The sequence below is a fragment of the Scyliorhinus canicula genome, chromosome 10, assembly GCF_902713615.1.
Source record: "Scyliorhinus canicula chromosome 10, sScyCan1.1, whole genome shotgun sequence".
NCBI classification, from domain to species: Eukaryota; Metazoa; Chordata; class Chondrichthyes; order Carcharhiniformes; family Scyliorhinidae; genus Scyliorhinus; species Scyliorhinus canicula.
Window position 1 is genome coordinate 180923443 of NC_052155.1, and position 20162 is coordinate 180943604.

Here is a 20162-nt window from a genome sequence, read left to right on the forward strand (position 1 = left end):
AGTGGCCCAGTGGTTAGCATTGCTGCCTCACAGCACTGAGGTCCCAGGTTCGATCCCGGCTCTGGGTCACTGTCCGTGTGGAGTTTGCACATTCTCCCCGTGTTTGCGTGTGTTTCACCCCCACAACCCAAAGAGTGCGGGTTGGTAAATTGGCCAGGGTAACTGGCCCCTTAATTGGTAAAAATGAATTGGGTACTCTACATTTGTAAAAAAGAGAGAATGTTCTGGGGAGCTATTGAGGTTAGGACAAGGGTAAACAAATTAATTTAGCATGGTGAAGAGAGGGAAATGATTAAAAACCACTGATTCAAAGAAGCTACTTTAGGCGGCAGAGATGCAAAATAAACATTGGACAAGATTCTCTGGCCTTTCTGTGGCATGTTTCTCGGCTGTGGGAGATGGATCGCCAATCTTCTGGTTCTGCCGCTATCAATGGGATTTCCCATTGAATCCACCCCATGCCGCTGGAAAACCCCCGGTGTGGGTGGCCATCGGTGTGACCGGAAGGTCCCGCCAGTGTGAACAGCCGGACGATCTCGCCAGATAGTTTCACCTTGACTCAAAGCAGAACGCTGCAGATGCAAAAGCTTGATGGAAGTTCACAAGCCTTAACTCTGTTCCACTCTCCCCAGATGTTGCCACACTCGCTGAGTATTTCCAGCATTTTCTGTTTTCATATTAACTTGACTCAAACTATCAGTCGCTCTTGTCCCAGAAGATTAGGGGGTGGAATTCACCCCAGCCCTCGCCAATGTGCACATGGCGGACGTGGAGGGAGAACACGGTGGGAGGCCCAGAAATCGGTTTAATGCCAGTGTGAATGTACATATGATCTAGCGCTGTTGCCTGCAATGGTGGGTCGGAAAACCCACCAGAGGCTGACGTGAAACTCATTTGCATCCTGCTCATGGGATGCAGGTGAAAGCCTGATTCCCCCCATGCCAGATTTTCTGCGATGCCGGCTGGAAAAAACACCAGCGTGAAACACATTTGGAACAACGTGGCGTGCAGATGTCAGGACTGATCTGAACAGTGTCTGGGGCTTCCTCCGTCCGCAGTGCGGGCTGGAGGTCGCCCAGATTCCCGGAACAGCAAAGCAGTGGGTCGGGAGGAGTGTCTGCAGGCCGACCTTCCAGAGTGGGCATCCTGGAGGGGCTCCATCTTCCAGCCTCAAAATGTTCCTGGAGTTCCACCTTCATTCTCAGGAGGGCCACCTTCTTTCTTCAATAGTGGGTCCGTGATGTTGGACACTTTTTCAAAATGGTGCCTGGAAAGGATGGTGCCATCCAGGTCTGCCCCAGTCACGGGATATGGCGTCAAACACCCGGATGCATCATTAATGTGTCCCGTGCAGCAGGGAACACACCATGTTCCCGCCCCCGCCATAGCACTTAGTCTCAAAATGGGAGAATCCTGCCCATGGGGTTTGAGACCCAAACCAGAATCTGAGCGTATAATTGACATTTAAACGCAGTACTGACACTGCTACTTTCTCAGAGGCATTCTCCTTTAAAAGAGATGTGAGTCTGAAGTCCTGCCTGCTTGTTCTGGTTGATGTTAAAACTGGAACAAGAAGACATTAGGATCGGGAATGCAGAAGGATTAGATACAATTGATTGAAGGTCTCTTTTCAGCAAACCTATCTTGAAATAACATAAGCACATAAGGAGTTGTGTTTAATGTCCCTGTCTGTGAGAGATGCTGCTTTTAACACCAAACTCCACTCCATGCTACTTCTCTTTAACATTATCTATTCGGATTTTCACCAAAGAATAACCACTTTTTTTATAAGCAATATATACCCAACCAGGTTTACTGGCATTAAACTCCATTTGTCACATTCTTGTCCATTTTATCGTTTAATCAATATCTTCTTACAGATTCCATTGGATCTTAGAGTTATTTAATATGCCTCTTACTTTAATGCTATCTGCATTGGGACTTTTCACAGAAGGGAGTGTTAATGTAAGCCTACTTGTGGCACTAATGATTATTATATTATTATTATTTGGACACCCTCTTCTCTGGTCCCACATCTAAACCATTGATGCACACAAACGAACAGAACGTGACTTGGAACAGAATTCTATGGAGCTCCCCGCTCTTCACTCTGAGAGGTGTCAGAGCAGATGGATCAGGGAGATTTTGGCCCTGCGAAGGAGGAGCCAGTCACATACCATGACTGAGGAGGCGCAAGTGAGGAGAGAGTGGAGGCGCATGAGACTGCTAGCTAGAGGTTCAGCACACATCCTTCTTCAATTGAAGAGCACAGGGAATCATCCCTTGTGGTGTTCTGTGCTGGAACGTTGCGGTTGGAACCGGATCATCGTACCGAGTAGTTTTGAGGCTGCCTGTGGCACAATGCAAAATGTATCAACAACTGTCGTCCTTTGTACCAAGACCTTGGTTGAGCCTCACTTGGAACACTGTGCCCAGTTTTGGGCTCCCCACATGGTGGGTGATACTGAGGCTCTGGAATGGGTGCAGGAAAGTGCCATGAGGCAAATTCCCATACACTAAAATGGTTGAGACTCTGCATTTTCGAGCAGCAAAGATTTTGGATGATCTGATAGAGATATATAAATCAATGTTTCACTTGTTCCAATGGAATAGATTAGTTCGGGGTGGGTGATCAGGGTGACCATTCTAAGTAGCATAAGGTCAGGACTAGGTTAGACATCAAGAGGTGGTTCTTGAATTCCTGGAGCAAGCGGTGTGAGCAGGGCCTGTTTTCAGCAGGCCAGACATCACCTCACACAAAAGGATCCAGCTCCAGATTGATCTCCAGGGTGAGTTTTGATTGCCAACTGGGTCTGAGAAGGATTTCTTGGATATTCTTTCCCCTGGATTGTCCCTGGTTTCCCACTTCTCCCAGAAGACCGCACGTTTTTAGATAGGGTACTCTGTGTGTATATTGAGGTACACAAAGTATGACACAGATAGGATGGAACTGAGGGTTTTTACCCATCTATCATTGTTAGTGTAATTATAGTATATGCGCAGTCATGCAGTAAGGTTTTCTTGGCACTGCTGGCTGCTACAGAGGATGTGGGAACTCCACAGTTAACTCCCACATTCATCGAACAGTGTAGTGCTGGACGCCATCCGGTTCATGCTGCTTGTACTGGCTCTTTTGAAAGAGCTAGCCGCTACGATTACCAGAGGATTTCTAGCAGAGGCCTAGAGATTGAGATCATTTCGACCTGATTGCCCAAACTGCCGCTATTGAGGCTTCCGGGGATCGGTTAGCTCGGTTGGCTGGATCGTGATGCGGAGCGACGCCGACAGCGCTGGGTTCAATTCCCGCACCGGCTGAGCCTTCTCAACCCTACCCCTTGCCTGAGGTGTGGTGACCCTCAAGTTAAATCACCACCAGTCAGCCCCCCCTCAAAATGGGGGGAGAGCAACCTATGGTCCCCGAGGACTATGGTGACTTTCAATTCATTGAGGCCTTGGACCTCCAACCCCCAAAAGGCTCTCCTGTCTGCCTTCCCATTACTTCACGGTTTTGCGAGAACATCTGTTTAGGTCATGGTATTGAACATTAACAATGCCGTGAATCAGGAATTGTGTTGTGCTTGGAATAGTGTAAGGGGATCCAGCTTGCAATTGAAGTAAGCATGGAAATTGATTCTTATTTCAACTGGGCTAATCAGGATGCTGCTGCATTCCAGTGACTCCAGCTCAGAATGCCCTGTGGGCCGCACCATTGCTGCTCCAGCAACTACTATTGTCTGGTGACCACTGCGTTGGGACAGAGGAGGCCAGCCCTCTTTTACCTCTTCCTTTGCTAATACTAGGCCCTTGACGGGGTGCATCCTAATTACATCTGTGACAGGAGGTTACCCAGGATTGTTACCAAAACAATTCCAGCATCCTTGAGTAAAGTCCCATTTTCTGATTTTACCCATCACTGTCTGCAATATTTTGACTCCTGGACCATCCTGGGCTGTTGTGCTCTCTTTCAATTTACTATTGTAAACATATGTCACATTGAACAATAATCCAGATCCTGAGTAGAGATTTATATTCCTACAATGTGTAATAGCCTGTAAATCTGGCGATAAAGGGTTAAAAACAATGAAACATTAATTCAGTAATTTTATCATTGTAAGTGAGGCAACAAAATGATGGATATCACAGGGTGGATTTGGACTTGTTTAAGATTAAGTGACACTATTAGGATGCTTTACAAGTAACCCTATGTCGGCTATACCATGCATTAGAATCAAAATAGGACTCAGTCCATACTGCAACACCAATGAGCCTGTGTCCCTTTTCCCAAAAGCTCCTTCACACGGATACATAGAAATATACCTTTTCCTATAATCTCAATAGATCATACACATGATCATTTGACAGTTATCAAGGAGCCCTCTTTGGTTGACTTCAATTATTCACTTGGAAAGTCTTGGACCCAATTTGTAGGAAGGAGTGCAAGAGGAAGGCGATCTGGTAGTGCAGGGGAAAGTGCATTATCACGATGCCATCCAGGGTCCCCAACAATTTACAATCAACCGTTAACCCTGAAGCAGAAAGTGAGGACCCCGACCCCTCTCCAAAATAAACCGAGGGTAGTGATTAATTCCCGACACCAAGGCAGAAAATGCTACAAACGCATCGTAGGTCAGCCAGTATCTGTGACGTGAACAGAACATTTATGATACTTTGGGTCTTTACATGGTGTCAGAATTCATTCAGGAGGTTTGGCTGAAATGTTATAAAAGGTTTTTTTGGGAGGTCGTTCAAATTTTAGAGGAAGGAAATGTTAAGTGATGAGTATAATTGCATTCCGGTAGCCCCAGAGCTTAATCTGCAGTTTGTTTTGACCCCATTCTGGAAAGTTGAATTTTGGGGTTACTTAGCAACTAATAATGCTTCCCCAGGCCAGGCTGATTTTCATCAGCTGAAACATTAAATGGATCACCGTCTAATAGGTATGTTTTACCTCGGGTGGAGAGATAATTGCCACTGACTCAAACCCACTCAAAATTACGATTAAGTCTGTCCACTCAAGATATGGGCAGAACTCCTGAGTCAACTTCCTTGGCCATAGCAGGGTGCATTATGGAGGTCTGCGTGTGCAAAAATAACACATGCATTCGTGTTGCACCTTTAAATTAACAAGGCATGTCAATTGTTTTGTAATTGAGAATCACATCCGAGCAGGAACCCCTAAGGGGGTTCAGGGAAATAGCCAAAGCTGCTGTTGACGAAGTAGGTTTAAACAAAATTTTGAAGGTGGGCAGGGATGGAATAGCTTGGGGTGTTCCTCTGTGTGACAGCAAGATGGTCGAAGACTCTTCTAATGAGTATAAAACAAGGGAGGAAAGTACATAAGGGGTTTGTTTTGAAATAGTATGGACATGAGCAAGGGTCCAGTTTCAAAGGTGGTGATGGGACAATGACAAGAATGTTGAATTCAATGCATTAGGTGATGGGGAATCGTCAGAGATTCGACTGCGGTTTGTACGATAAGCAAATGGAAATTCTGTGTGGAATAGAATGAAGATGATAAAGTTTTGAATGAGTTGGGACTATCTTAAATTATTATGAGATGTGCGCATCACTGGCTAGGCCGGTATTTGTTGCCGATCCCTAATTTCCCTTGAGAAGGTGATGGTGAACTGTCTTCTTGAACCACTGTTGTTTATGGTGTAGGCGCACTCACTGTGTTCCTGATAGGGCGTGAGTTCCAGGATTTTAATCCAGCGACAGTGAAGGAACGGCAATACAGACCCAAGTCAGCTTGGTGTGTGGCTTTAAGGGAAGCTTGCCAGTGACGGTGTTACAATGTTCTGCTGCCCTTGTCCTTCCGGGTGGTTGCGTGTTTGGAAGGTGCTGTTGAAGAAGTCTTGGTAAGTTGCTGCAGTGCATCATGTGGATGATGCACACTCTTCCCACAGCACACTGGCAGTGGAGGGAGTGAATGTTTAAGTTGGTGGATGAGGTGGAAGTCAAGTGGGCTGCTTTGTTCTGGATGTCAAGCTTTGTGATTGTTGTTGGCGCCGCACCCATCCAGGCAAATGGAGAGTATTCCATCATACTCCTGACCTGTATCTTGTAGATGGTGGACAAGCTTTGGGGAGCCAAGAATTACTTGCCGCAGACCTCTTGTTGTGAACACAGTATTTACCTGGCTGGTCCAGTCAGTTTCTGGTCAATCGTAACTCCCGGGATGCAGATGGTGGAGGATTCCCAGCCCCTGTCCTGTTCATGTAGCCACAGTATTTATAGGGCAGGTCCAGTTAAGTTACGATTTTGTGTGGGTAAGGTTTGGAAAGCCAGTGGAAAAACTGAATGAGTCGAAAAAGAAAGATGTGGATAGAAGTTTCAGCAGCGGTGGATAGCATGTCATGGCCCAGAGGTGGAAGTAAGTGTTATTGCTGATGGATGCGATGTAGGGATTGAAGCTCAATTTTCGATTAAGTAGGATACTTAATCGAAGGTTATTCACCATCGGACTGTGCTTGAGTGCCCATTGAGGGAGGGTGATGGAACTTGAGGACTAGGGCCCAAGAGTTTTTAGCAGAGACCAAAATAGAGGGCTTTAATCTTATCACTCTGCTGAATTCCAAAACAAAGGTTGGCTCATGTGCAACCTCATGTTGGAAAAGGAGCTTGACAATATAGAAACTTGTCAAATCAAGGGCATTAGTGGAGAGCTCTGGCTGGGCACCTGTGAAAGCTGAGGGTGAGTGTAAAGCCAGGTCAAAAATTGAATAATGAGAATGAATTTAAAAATCTTAATACTTATCTAAAAATATTGAGCAAAATCATTGAATGAATTAAAAGAAAAGAAAATTGAATTCAACTGAAATAATCCCTGCCAAACCAAAAATGCCTGAATTCTTAAAAATTACAAAACCTATCGGACATTACTAATTTAAGCTTGTTACTCCAAATATTTATATTAATGGAAATACTTCTGAAGCAGACACAAACATAAAAACCATAGCTGAACTATTCATATCCACCTTTCTGGAAAACATTTAAGCTGCAGCTGTGAATAAACCCATTTCACAAAGTCTGCTGATTTTTATCTTAAATATGTAAAATGACTGATTACCATTATTTACAGGCTGAACCAAATGAATGAATATAAACAGCTCTACAACCTTCCTTACTACAGGAGAGGAACTGCGTCAATGAATGCAAATCAAGCGAAATTGAGCACTTGAAATGATGTATGTGGTACAACTATGGTGCATCAAGAGAGCCAGATAACATAGCCAATTCAAAGAGTTCACTCATCACAGCACCAAACATTCAGGAACATGCTAAACAACGATGGGACAGGGGGACATGTCATTAAAAACTCAGAGAGGAAAGGATAATTTAAAAGGTCACGTCACATATCACTAAAAGATAAATACAATTTATATTCGGTAAAAAAATACTTTTGTGTTTCAATGAGATGTATTTTCAAGTATGCATGATTACAGTACTGCCGATGCATGAACGGTTTGGCATATACAGTACTTGGCACTCTCTCATTGAGTCAAGGACTAATGACATGTTAGTAAGCCTTTCTGCAAAACATCCCTTTAAAAAATTCTCAGTCTGTGGATCAAAATCATTTGCACAGTGTTACGACTGATGGGAATTAAAACCTTCAGGTCAAACAGATTTGTTGTTTTTTTTTAATCTGTTACCTCAGCATTACAGTTTAATATCACAAAAGCTAAATGGTAAGAATTCTCAAAGCACTGGCCTTTGAGACGCTTTGCAAATAAGAGAATTTTCTTTAAAAAGAAAAATCAGGCCTCTGGAACTGGAATATTTACTACCAACGCCTGCATCAACTATTCAACTAGTTATAGACTTGCGTTCCCAACTGTATCTCTGTTTACATGCTAAGTCCTGGCTCACCTTTTGTACTAAATTTATAACATTTAAAGTACATCATGCAAATTTTGTACAACGAGTTTTGTACATTTTTCCCCCTGCTCCTAATCCTGCAGAATTTTTATAAAAGTACATCTATGCCACAGTGCTGATTTTAAAACAGCACTGAATTAGCGTGATTCAAATAGAGACCATGTAAACAGCCTGATTCAAATCCCTTGCTGGCTTCTGCCCCCTTGTACAACACAAGAGTATGCATTGACATGAATGTGATACAGTCTGGAGTACCTCCTGCAATGGTGCCACGCAAATAGAGTACCAGGATTGAATTTAGCTTTGATCAATAGATCTCTATAGAACTCAATCAGCAATGCAAATGTGCTACATTATTTTTATTTTAATAACCTGCTCATTTTGAAGAACATTGAAAAATATCTTACATGTGCAAAAACAAAGATAGTAAATTGTAATCCAATTCAATGCAAGGACGATAACGTGAGACGCACTAATACAAATTTTGCCTGGCCACTTTTTAAAAAAAGACCTTTAAAACAGGTTTAGATATTATTTCTATGTATTAACATACGAGAAAGAGATTTTAAAAAAATATGGCTGTAATATTTAATTTCTATGGCTAATATTAGGTGTTTCTTGTGTTTTAGTTTGAATTTCTCAAAACAAATTCCTGTACATTGTTTTTATGCCCCAGAAAGCACTTAATTTTGGCAGTATTGCATTTTTTTTGTCTTTTCAAAATGTTGGACTACTTTATTTTGGCATAACTGCATATATGAAATTAGAAACTCCATAGAAGAAACCTGTAAACTGTGCATCCTCGCAAAAAGGGGAGAAAGCTAATGTGGCACAGGCAGTTCTGATTTGACTAACGGCTGGTGGAGGCCCAACATTGCGTGCAAATGGCTGATGGAAAATAAAAAAATATTAAATATGAAGTGCTTCTGAAATGCAAGAGACCTGAAACATACACTCAGGTCTGCATTTCAAATACAACACAGCTAATTGGAGGAAAGTGATAGGGAAATGACTTAACTCATTACGAATGCTACAGTAAGATTTCCAGAGTGTGTTAAAAGGTGGTACAGTAATAAATCTCATGGGGGGGGGGGGGGGGGGGGTCACTGATTCTTGAATACTGCAGGTAGCCAATACATGGCTTCAAATCGCTGCTGAATATCTGATCAAACAATAACTCGGTCTGTACTGTGCGAGAAGATTGAGGGCTTTGCAAATCTGTTGAAGGTATGGGATTTACCGGCTCTTCAAATTGATTTGCATGTCCCCGAACTTCCTGGCGTGGAATAGCCCTTATCCACCTTTTAGATATATTAAGTCGCACAATATTATGACGGCATTTTTAAGGATGCTTAACCTCCGCATTGACAGTATCTTTTGTGAAACTCCCTCCTACACGTTAGAATCCCCTCTGTGCTGGCGAGCAGTGCTGGTTCTTGCTCTGAACACAGGGAGAAGTACCTGGAGCACGGTTATAAAAATGATGTGCATTGAAGCTGATCACACGCGTTCCGGAAAAAGTCTTCCCCTTGAAAGCATCTTCTGGGGACTGACTGGGTCTAACGCTTTTGCCTCACCGGGAGTACCCGCTAATTTATAAAGCCCGCCGACCAATCCTAGCTATTTCATTTTGCGAGAATCAATTATGCCTTTTTTTTTGATCACATTTAATCAGTGCCACTTTTCAGTTACTGTTCCACCGAGAGGACGGGGCTGGGGACACTGTAAATGCAAACGTGCCAGCAACAGAAACGCAGGACGTTCCACACTATTGGTAAATCAGAGTCATGCTTTAGGTATTTCTCTCTATTGTGTAACTAAATGTTTGGGAAAGTAATCGCACAGGGGGAATTAAGGGCTGTAATTCACCTTTCTGCATTCTGCAGACAGTCATTAACTATTCGAACTTCTCTCGCGTGATTTATGTCGTCAGAACCACCAAGTTAAATTACAGCCACTTAGCTTCCAGTCTGGCATTTAATATTCACCGTTCCGAATGCTATCGAAAACATGGGGGTGTTTTCCTCCTCGATTTCCTTTTCCCCTAAACGATGATCTGAAATTCGTACATGTTCACAGCCAGCTGCCAGAAATTGACACACTTTCCTTCGCCAATGTCACAATTTTCTACTGCCCCAAAATGTTCAATCGTGAAATGACACAAATAGTCAAGCCATCTTTCGCAGCAACTGTAATCCAATATCGCAAGCTTATATTGTTTGTACATGGGCTTGAATCTCGTTTGCACGACATATATCGCTAAATACGAACATAGCGATTGAAATTTACTAATCTATCAATCTGGGGGGGAATGAGTTAATGTTAGGGTCAATAAATCACAACAAACTCTGGCGGTCTTCGGTCGGAAACACAACCCTCCAGGAAAAAAAATATGCAGTGTAGCAAACAATCCGGCTGAAATTATTTTAATGGCATTTCAAAATATATATATATATTATGGTTTTTCTGACACTGCCTGCATTGTTGTACATTTCTTGTTCTTCCATCTACGGTCGCTTCTGCCAAAACCTCTTGGCGGCAAAATAAAAATTAGTTTGTTCCGTCTTATTTACAAACAGTCATTAAATAAGTAAAATGCCAAAGCTGCTGGCTCTACAGTGCGCAATCTCATTTGCAAGGCGTTAGCTTTGCAAACTCCTTACCCAATGCTGCTGCTATTGAGGGTGGAGATGGACCCTACTCGTGTGAGCAAGAAACAGACTGACCCCGCAAAAAACACTTTACTTACCCAAACAGCTATCCCGGGGCTGAATGGTCATGTTAGGAACAAACTAAAGAGCTTTGCTTATTTCAGAACTTTATCCGCAATTTGCTTAAATCCATTTAAATGCAAACCGGTTTAAGTGGAAATACTGTGAACACATGTCACAGTATGTATGCCAGGCAAATTAAATGATTTTCAAAGGGTGTTTCAAGTAATTACTACCCGGAGAGTACCAAAGACGGTAGATTTCCTATTGACAGCATGTAAGTTTTTTTGGTTAAAAATTGCATATTTCAAGCTTTTTAAATATATATATATATATATAAAACCACACAACTTTTTCCAGAAGACTGGAGCCAGTTCTAAGTAACTGCTCAGCTTAAATTGAATAAGAAGGAAACTAATGTCTGTGTTACTTGAAGCCGAAGTGTACCAAAATGTGTCCTTGTAAGTACAGCCTGACTGAAAAATTGTGATGAAGCACCCTCTCCTCTGTTGAATAAATGAATGTTCTTTTTTAACTCTTTGCGCTGCCGTGAATGCTGTGTGGAAAAGGATGAATCACCCAGACAGAACTCACGCTGGGACACAGGAGGAGATAAATAGGGATTTCCCACAGAGTTTTTTTTAACAGCGCGGGAAAAATTCCAGATTGACTGTCAGATTCTCCCACCGCGGGTCTTGAGGCAGCTCAAAAGGCTGCCAGCAAGACGCTGAACAGAGGAGGGCAGTCTCGCTATGCTAAACCCTGTCACTGACCTGGCACATTCATTATGGTCCATTCAGTGACCCAAGATTGAGGATCTGTAACATGGAACCACCTGTGGTACAGTCTGCAATAGTATTCTATTGGAACAGTTGCATTTTCTAAGTATTACAGCACTGCTTTACTTGGACAAAACAATTAGCCTCTTTGTACACAAAACGCAGATGTGGAGAGGGCTAAAACATTCCTGATATAATGTACTACTCTATGCACGTTCAAAGAGTAATATGTGCACTACTGAGATTTTCTTAGTCCTGAAGTACCTTCCTAACAATTTTTCTTCCAACAATGAAAGTTTAAAATAACTTGTTGCTCTTTCTCGAATTCATGTGCGAATCAGGGTGTTTGCATATATATATATATATATATGTATATATATATATAAAAACATACTGAATGCAATGGATATAAACTGGTAACAAGCATTACTTAGACTTCTAGTGGGTGGTCTTAAGGTCTCCCAAATGGTTGATTAAGAAGCTAGAGAACAACGGGAGATTAAATGAAGAAAACACTGAGCCTTTCTCACTGTGTCATTGTCCACCAGTCATTAACAGAATGCTGGACTTAATAGGAAACACTGTAAAATTGAAAGCTGAAGCCAACCCACAACAAATTAAAAACTTTCAGCATCCCATTGCAAACAGTGGTTCAGCAGTAATGTGCCAACAAATGGTTCTGCCTCTGCACAAAACAGCTCGCTGGCCAGTTGGTGAAGATGGCTCCGGACTGCGACCATCACAAAAGGCATTCTTCGACATTCAACCATATATCCTAGACCGTTACCTCCTGCACCCCCACCACCCCACCCCCTTCAAAAAGAAATGATCGCCAATCATCAACTACCACTCAATACTCCTACACTGCACAGCATGTGCCCTTACCTGAAGAGGAATAACTAAATGTTACACCATAATATCAAAATGTGGTAAATGCAAAATTGGATCTGTACCTGCCTGATTTTGAGATGGTTTCTGTACTGCTCTCCACTAAAAGGCAGCACATTCAATGCAAATCAACAGTATGGCAGCGATCCTGCTGTTTTGAAGGTCCCACCTCAGTGATGTCATGGCCAGGGAACTGATACATTCAGAGCCAGCTACATACACCTTCACTTTCCTTAATAATCTCAATCAAATCCCCGGTCCCAGGTTGTGTTGTTTTTTTTTGTTTGCAGTTTCCACACCCAGCCATAATTCTCCCCTCTTCACTGGCATGTCAAGAAACTCAACACTTGCCAGCAAGCATGAGACACCTTCGTCCATGACGTCACTCCCAGGTGATCTAGTTTTGTGCCCTGATACCAGTAGCAGGAAAATGAGTAAATAAAACAAGGTAACAATTGTTTTCATCTTGATTCTGGAAATAAGCAAAGGGACCCCATCAAGTACAGAGTTAAAAATCCCCTGAACTCAACACATCCACTTGCAGAACATGAACATCAAACGCAAAGTAGAAATAACAGTGATGCATCACATAATGTACCCCCCCCCCCCCCCCCCCATAAACACTGACGCCAATTGTTTTGCTCCAAGCTTACAACAATAAAAACAAGATTCTGCACTTGGAGGGTTAAAAAAACCCAGCCGAGCAAAATTTTCCCTACTTAAGGTCTGTAAACACTTCTCTTCATCTAGATGGGCATGTGATAAGCTGTGGCATGTAAGAAACTCACTGGGATCTCTGTTTAACACTGAAATTCAGTGTTAACACTTAACAGAACAGTGGTAAGCTGTGCCGCCAAGGTCAACGGCACAGATGTACTAATTGTATTATGAGTTTGACATCTAGTGGCCACCTCTGGCAGGGCAAAGCAGGCAAAGGTTAAATCAGCAAGCTCTGTCAAAGCGCTTCTAACTACCCACCCTCAGGGATAACCCATCAGATGCTTGTTGGCACACCATGCAATCCCACCTTTTCAGTGAAGCCAAACAAAGGAAACTAATGTGTTACACTGGACAACAATGCCGAGCTAATAAAGAAAGGAAGCACAAAAGGTCAAAACAACCCCAGTTTTTTTTCTCCTCTAAGCCATGAAGAAAAGCGGTAACAAATTCCAACTATAGTCAGACCAAACCGTTCCCCTTCCAATCCTGGAACTGCACACCATTCTCTGCAGGCAAAAAAGCTCAGCTGCTCTTCAATATGGTCGATTCAAATAAATACCAAACTAAACAACGATGCCCACAAAAAATTTCATTACCTCTATTTTTTAAAAAGAAATGGATGCTATAACCTGCCCTTGCAACTGAACCCCGCCTTTGTTAATATTTTGACAGTGCTGTCATCCACATAAAACGTCCAGCTCAGAAGTGGCTCGGCAATGCCACATTATCAAAGCCGGTCAACTTATAATGTGACCAAAGCAGGCCATTTCTGCTCAATGCCTGAACAGACCAAAAATGCAAAAAAGCAGTCAAAAAAATTAATCAAAATTAATTTCTCCCAACAGCATCAGAAAAGAATGCGAAATGACTAAATTGTACGATAAATGGTTACGTATGCCAATCTCTTACTGCTGGGTCTAAGTCCTACTTAAATCTTTTCCATCTATCCAAAAGTGGTCGGAAAAAATTGAATACCCATAACAATAAGAAAGGTTTTTAGAAAAAAATTCAAAGAGATTGGAACTTTTTGATTCAAATGTTCTGAAATAAAATCAGTAATATGCAACTCCCCTGTATCATATATTTGCTGGCTTAACAGCTGGAAAACATAAGCTTCCTTTTAAGCTATCTGTATCAAGACCATTTTGTGATCAGTAGCTTGAGACAACAACAGCCATTATTTACACAAGCTTTCGCTATCAAGTTAGGTCCTCTCAAAAACTGAGTTCTACTAACATCTATGGCTGATCTAAAACAATATTTGGAACGGTGTTAAATAAATTCTGATCCGCAAAATAACTGCACAAGATGCCCTTACCTTGGACAAACAATATTGTAAGTGCAATATTTAATTTTCTTGGCCTGTACATTCTACACTTTCAACCCCTATAAATTCTGCAAAGTGTCCTAAAAACCCACCGATGCAATAGTTTCACCAAAGGGCAAAATTATTTTGTGAAATATTTCATTTGAAATTTCTGATCGAGAAAGGAGAGCAATCAAATGATCAGTGCAGCATTTCAGCATCTTATCCTTAGTTGTCGGAAAATTACACTGCCTTGCAGGATAACGTGCATGCATTCATTTACAAGAGTGCGATGTGCAGAAACAAATACAGTAATTCTGACAGAGCTGACTGGCATCTTAGTGCTAAAGATTATTATTTCTTTACAGGAGGCTAAAGACCCAACAGCTAATATTCATTGTCATGCCACCCTAAGTGACTGACGTTCATAATAGTAGAACTGAAGTTTTTCTGTATCTAAAGGTGTAATTTAAAAAGGTAGGCTCATTAAAAAAAATGGTTTTCTCTGTTATTTTCCTTTTGGAATAAAAATGCATTTCTTTAGGCGCTAACAAAATGAGTGAAGTACAAACATCATTGCTTTACATGGCCGGCACAGCGCTCTTGTACAAATCTACCACAGTGCATTGCATAATCCAAATCAAGGGTTACCCCTTTGCTCAAACAAATTACTATACTAACCATACCACCATCTGTCACAATTTAAAATTAAATTATCTTTTGCTTCTTCTGTAATGACAATTTGAAATCCCTGTTGTATTTTCATTAATCAATTGCTAATGCAGCAGGAAAAGAAATGCACAGGGCAGTTCTAGCTGTGTGTACAAATTCAGTTAAAGCTGCTGCAAACTCTACTTGCTCTCAGCGAACGGTTTTAATTTACCAGAGCAGCAAGTGACAGAAACAGAAATCCAGTACTGTCCATTGATGCCTTTTACCAAGCCTATCAGCTATTGTACTAAATAGATTACTATCATTACAAATGACAGGTCATAATACTTCCCACAGAGCTATTTTTCTACAGTATTATCATTCAATTCTGCAAATATTAACACAAAACTGCACCCTGAGAGGAGTGTTTGTCTTTATTAAAGATGGTTTTTGAAGCATAAATCATTGAAGAAGCTGAGCCGTGCAGTGTGTCTGGCTGGAAAATATTAGTGTCTCGGTGGCATGAGAAACTCTTATTTACATTGAACTCCTGTTTCTGTCCAAGTATTTAAGTTCCCCACTGTGTCATCAATCCTTAAACTAAGAGCTTTTCAACAAACAGCTTTCTTAAGCATTCGAAAGAACACACATTTAGTAGGTCAAGCCCCACAGTTGCATAAATTAGTGCATTTCAATTTCTCATCTTTAATTCTGCGAAAAGTACATTTTTACTGGAAAGTAATTCCCTGAGTGGACTAGGCAAAGGAAATTCCATTGTGAACTTCATTGCTTTCTTTTTGTTTGTCGCATCTCTAAATTGTGTCATAATAAGAATTATCACAGCATTCATTCCAAAGTATTTAACAGCCCAAACCATGGAAAAAGAATTAAATGACCCATTACTTCTACATTGAATTACCACGGGGCGTGGGGGGGGGGAGGAGGGGGAGAGAAATAAAACCCAATTAAATAACAAAATGGAAATTTGACTGATAACGCTATTCAGGGGAGTGTGGTGGTGGGGGGGGGGGGGGGGGGGGGGAAAGGAAAAAAATGCTGCCATTCATACCTCTACCTCTGAACTCCAATCAGTTCCTCTGTTGACTTCCAGCCTGAAGATGGTTAAAATCTGATTAAACCACCGCATTATACCCAAATCCCAATGTGAATGTGCGAAAACTAACCTAAAACTTGCCCAGCAACCAATTACAACGTCTGCTTAAAAAGTCGTGTAAAAAATGTGGAGGGGGGGAGGAGGGCAGGAGAAAAGTTACCCCTTTCCCAATGCTGCAGCAGGGACACGAGTCAGGATTCCACAACTGGACCATGTTTTTACTTATGTCATTGGTGCATGGAAGTTTGTGGGTAAATATTTAACCACCATTACGAAATCTCGCTATTTTGCACAAGAATGCAGCAAAAAAATATGAATTGTTTCTGAAGGCCCCTCTCCTATTTAGTGGTAAATCTTTAGAGCCCTCAAATCGTTACATGTTGCAAAGGGGGTGGCTTGCGAGAGAGCCGGTTTACAGCTATTCAACAAACCACCATAATAACGGCAAAAAGAAAAAATCCACACTGGGGCGCAGTGTAGTCCTTTTGATTGTGAGTCTGTCTTTTTTTTTCCTCCCCCCGCCTTGCAGAAATAAATCCATTCACCCGGCCATGTAGTCATTGAGGACGATACAAAACAAGCCAAGTGTGAGAAATTCTACGTGATGGGAGTAAACAAAAAACATTTCCATGACAAAAAGATACTTTGCACTTAATCTACCTTACCATATGCAAGCTTTTCTTTTAACTACCCCCCCCCCCCCCCCCACACACACACACACACACACCCACCACCACCCCCCAAAAAATAACAAAAATGTTGCCACGTCGAAAACTGGCCTGGGAGGAATCTGGACATGAGAGCGGGCCGCCAAATATATATATATTATATATATAAAATAAAGCAGCTCCACATTTACTAATGTACATATGTAGAGAAATCTGTAGTCACTGGAAGTTTTAACATGATGGAAAATGCTTACTGTGCGAGGTTGCAGTGGATTTCTCCTCTGCTGGGGATTTCTGAGACACCAAATGTTTTACAGAGAGAGAGAAAAGGTTCAAATGGACAAGCCCAAGTTGCTGAAAAACAAACCACTTTGACACGGCATCCAATTGGTTTTTTTTTAAACCTCACCCTCTGCCAGAATTATTTCCGTACCTACCAAGGGGACAGGCTGCAGATGCCGGTATTTATACATCTTTGATGACAACAAAAAAAATGTAGGTATTATTGTTGTTGTTAAGTGCCCACACACGGTGGCCAGTGTGCGGAGAGGCTGAACTCTTGACCACAATGCGGCTCTCTCCCACCCTCCCTCCGCTGGACATTCGAAGCCCCCTCCACAGTTTAATTCTGACCCCCTTTCTTTTTTAAGGGGAGGGGACGACTTCTCTCCCTCGCATGTTTCAAAAGCAGAATGTCGCTGGCAAAGAGGAAAATGGTGCAGTAAAGTCGAATAAACAAGCCAGTCATGAAAACTGCAGTTCCCTTCGACCTGAACATTCTCCGTAATAAAAAAAATGAACACTGCTCTTTTGATATTTTAGAATTAAAAAAAAAGCTTGGAATTATTCGGTTTTTTTTTGGGGGGGGGGGGGGGCGTTCTTAGACCATGGCAGGCAATGAAATGTGATGTTGGTTGGATTTAAGGGTCTCCCCCTGTCAAATACATTATGTGTGTGTGTTTAGTTCGCTTGAACTGGGTAGAATTAAAATTCGATGCTTTTCATTAAACAAATGTTGTGGCAGGAGTGCAGGAATGAAGTGAGAATTCAAAGATGGCTGGCAGGTCAATCTGAGAGCTCGGCGATCTGCTTGTTTTCTTCTAAATTCAGCAACAAACACACATCAGCCCCTCACTGACCCTTCACCCAACTCTTTCCCCTCCGCCACTGGCCCTCCTTAACCCTAAACTAAACCCCTCGAATTAAACAAATAGTTGCGTTTTCCTGTTTAACAACAAGAAAACCAAACTCTCCCCCCCCCCAACTCTCTACACCGCCCCCCCCCCCCCTCCGCCAGTCATCCTCCTCCAACACCAACCAACCTCCTCTATAAACTTGTGCCAAAGTCACACCAGGATGTCCTTTGCTGATCACACACGCACACACACTCTTTCTATTTAACACTCTCTCTCTCTCTTGTCTATCAAACACTTCAAAGTTACTAGATCCGGTATTCTGCGAATCAATAATCCTGGCAGAAAGAAAAGGATTTACCAACCAGTGGTGTGTGTGTGTGTGTGCTCACATCTGTTACTTAAAACACTCCAACTGGAAGGTTTCTTAGAAGCACGCAGCTGGGAATGAGAGAGGTGGTGTTTGTGTGTGAGGGGGGTGGGGAGGGGGAGAAGCTGTGAGTTGGCTGTGGAGGGTTGTTAGGATGTGTGTGTGTGTGTAAGGGGTTGATTTCCGGGGACCGCCAACCCCCCCCCCCCCCCCCCCCCCAAGGCCAACTCCCTTCCCAGCCCGGGGTTCACAACTCTCGCATTGGGCAGGAAGAAATAGGGACCATGATCTGGAAGCCCCTTCAACAAACAAACACACACACACAAAACACACGTCTGCAAAAACAACCAGCGTCTCAACTTTTAAAACCAAACCAAAAATAAGGGAGAAAATGATGCGTTGCAAGTCAAATATCACGCACGCATCACTTTGTAAAACTAGCCCAACACACGCGAAACTACTGTCAGATTGCGCCGCTCGCTCGACAAGGCAGCCTTCAAAAATGTGTGGCAAAATGCTGCCTTTCCCCAACATTGCAATTTCGGTCTGAAGTCCACATTAAGTGGGGAGGGGATGGAAGAGAGAGTGAGAGAGGTGTGTGTGTATGTCTGTGTGTGTGTGTGTGTGTGTGTGGGGGGGGGGGGGGGGGGTAACCTGTGCCAACATTACACAGAGTTTGCAAGTCACTACTCCAATCTAACGTGAGCTTTCTGCAGATAACAGTTTTGTTTGGAGATGCAAAATCGCCCCCTCTTTTCGCCCCAACATCACCATCACCTCCGCAGACACCTTCCTTATCCTCTGAAATGTGGGAGGGAGAGAGAAAGGGGGACAGGAGGAAGGGAAGAGAGGAGGGGGTGAGAGAAGGAGAGAGGGGGGCATGTAATAAAAGCCAGAGAATGTGGCTTTTTTTTTGCATTGAAGAGGGGAGAGAGGAGGGGGCAAAAGGGAAAGAAAAGGAGGGGGGGCGGGAGAAATCACAATAAAGGATGAGAGGGGGGGATTTGAGGGTGGTCGTAGAGAGAGAGAGAGAGAGAATTTTTAAAAAAGGCAAGACTTACAATTTTGCGAAACTATTGCCACTGCTTCCTCGTCCGACTTGAGATGCTGGGGCTTGGCTTGCTTGCGGCGCGACATGGTGGTGGTGGCAGATACATCAGCAACAAATAAAAAAATAATGTTTTTTTTCGCAAATACCCGAGTTGCAAAATTACGGAAATTAGCCGGGCAGGAGCGGCGCGAGTGCGCATGTCAGTATATAATTATGATTATCAATAATGCATTGCGATTAATCATCGCCACATCTGACAGCCCATTGGCTCCTGTCCAGAGGGGGGAGACACTTTGAGATTATTCAAATTAGAAACAAGACACAGAGAGAGACAGAGAGAGTCTGATCAATTACCGTCCACTCTCTCCCATTGCAGCCTCCTCCCCTGCTTCACAACTCCACTCCATGTGTGTAACTGACCAGACATCAAGGTACCCCCCCCCCCCACACACACACTCCTCCAGCACCACCATCAAACCCCCCCCCCCCTCTTCCTTCTCCAAAAACAAAATAAGCCTTGGCCACACTTTCTTATTCCAGCAAAGCTCTCTCCAGAATGGCACTCTCCTCTTCTCTTCTTTGTTGCAAAGTCTCTCCTCGTCCCTTCTTTCTTCCCATTCATGTCATGCTTGAGACAATATATATTTTTTGCAGTCTCTCTCTCTCTCTCTTGATCGAAGGCAAAAGGGGTGGGGTGGTGGAGGTGGAGGAGGGGTTGGGGTGCCAGAGGACTAGCTGGACGGTCAATTTCAGATTTTTGTTGACGGTTGATTCCCCCCCCCCCCCTCCTCCTTTCTTCCAAATGCAACAGCAGGAACACAACAACAAAGTTTTGTTCCCTCTGTCTCTCCCTCTGTGTTGGGTGTTTATGAGATTTGTGTGTGTGTGTG

At 42.8% G+C, this 20162-nt stretch overlaps 1 protein-coding gene across 4 annotated transcripts in view; it reads right to left on the reverse strand.

Annotated features, from left to right (window-relative positions):
• Positions 1-19681, reverse strand: part of LOC119972817 (sal-like protein 3) — a 58461-nt gene extending 38780 nt beyond the window's left edge. For 3 of the 4 annotated variants that reach the window (XM_038810252.1, XM_038810255.1, XM_038810254.1), the window contains exon 1: positions 19283-19407. Coding sequence is in view for 1 of the 4 variants with exons in the window: in XM_038810253.1 (XP_038666181.1) it covers positions 19283-19358 (76 nt within the window). In the remaining 3 variants the exon portion in view is untranslated. Of the gene's footprint in view, positions 1-19282 lie in introns of all 4 variants that reach the window. The other variant, XM_038810253.1, reaches the window with a different exon arrangement.
• Between the last annotated feature and the right edge of the window lie 481 nt (positions 19682-20162).